At 63.0% G+C, this 1,473-nt stretch overlaps 1 protein-coding gene across 1 annotated transcript; it reads left to right on the top strand.

The window, feature by feature from the left end:
* Positions 1–120: 120 nt before the first annotated feature.
* On the top strand, positions 121–1,292 carry SPRG_07095 (hypothetical protein; the record flags this gene model as incomplete). The annotated part of the gene is made up of 2 exons (XM_012345893.1): positions 121–307; positions 355–1,292. Coding segments are annotated over 2 exons (1,125 nt in total), but the record flags the coding sequence as incomplete, so codon positions are not given.
* Positions 1,293–1,473: the final 181 nt, after the last annotated feature.

The raw sequence follows: 1,473 nt of genomic DNA, 5'->3' as shown, positions 1-1,473 counted from the left end.
CGGCTTGAGTGCCTGCTCGCGGCGCCGCCCGTCTCGAAGCGCAGCAGCATCGTGCCCAGCGTCCAGTTCGAGTGCGCGACGGTCACCCTCGCTTCGTATACGGACGGCCCGACGGCCTTGATGGACCTCGTGAGCCAGTGCGGCAGTGTCATCGCCTGTCGCTTGTCGCCGTCGCAGAAGGCCGAGATTGTGGCGATGGTCAAAGCCAGCCCCAAGGCGCCCGTGACACTTGCAATTGGCGACGGCGGCAACGACGTGACCATGATCCAGGAGGCCCACATTGGCGTCGGTATTGCTGGCCACGAAGGTCGTCCTCACGTTTCGCGAGATGTATGTTCTGAGATGGCGAGATAGGTATGCAAGCGGTGCGGGCCGCGGACATTGAGGTTGGGCAGTTCCGGTGCCTCGCGCACCTTATTTTGCTCCACGGCCGATGGAACTACCTCCGCATTCGGAACCTCATCACGTTTACGTTCTATAAGAACGCAGTGCTCATATGCAGTCTCATGTGGTTCTCGTCCTACTGCGGCTGGTCGGGCCAGACCCTGTATGACTCGTACCTCATGGTCGGCTGGAACGTCGCGTACACCCTCTTACCGATCCTCGTGCTCGGCATTCTGGACCAGGACCTCCAGGCGTGGATCGTGTGGCAGGCGCCCCGCATTCTGCAGTGCCTCCCGCCCTTTGGCGTCAAGCAGATCTTATGCACCTTACTGAACGCTCTCTACCACGCGACGCTCCTCGTGCAACTGACCGCGCCGTCGGTTGCAGCCACCGCGCTGGACACGGGCGGCCTCTTCCTCCTCGGCACGCGCTTTTATGGCATCCTCATCGCGACCGTGACGCTCAAGGCCGTCTCGCTCATGCACCCGATGTACCGCTTCACGCGCTGGCATGCTGCGGCGCTGGTGACGGGCTTCTCCGCCTACGTCGCCTTCGTGCAAGTGTACGCCCGGCTCTACCGCGTCTGGCCCAACGACGTCTTTGCCGACTTGTATGGACTCGCGCATCCGGCGAGGAACGAGCAACCGGTCTTGCGCCTGCTTTTGTACCCCGTGCTCACACTGCTGCTGGATGCAACGGCGCGCGTGCTGCAGGTGGTTGTGGCACCGACCAACGCCGACATCCTCGCCGAGCTCGAGGTCGCGCAGGGGCTCCCAGACACGGTCGCGTCCGACCGCCGGCGCACCCAAGACACGACGGGCTTTATGCTCCAGCGCTGCGAAACCTTTCGCAAATGTGAGCTCTCGCCGCTCGAGAAGGTGCTCCAGCAGCTCGCGCACCTCCAACGCGTACGTCCACACGCACGCCTCGTATGTCATGACACGTGCCACGTAGGAGGCGTTGATCGCCAACGGCCGGTCCGACCCGATGCTGCGAAAAGAGTCCGACTTGCAAGAAGGTTGCGATCCAGCGACGATCCCAATGCACCCGCTCACCATGGCGTTCTTCCAGCACCCGGACCTCGAGACC

This window comes from Saprolegnia parasitica, assembly GCF_000151545.1.
Source record: "Saprolegnia parasitica CBS 223.65 unplaced genomic scaffold supercont2.26, whole genome shotgun sequence".
Lineage (NCBI taxonomy): Eukaryota > Oomycota > Saprolegniomycetes > Saprolegniales > Saprolegniaceae > Saprolegnia > Saprolegnia parasitica.
Note: the sequence above shows the minus strand (reverse complement) of the source record. Positions and strands in the feature narration are given on the sequence as shown.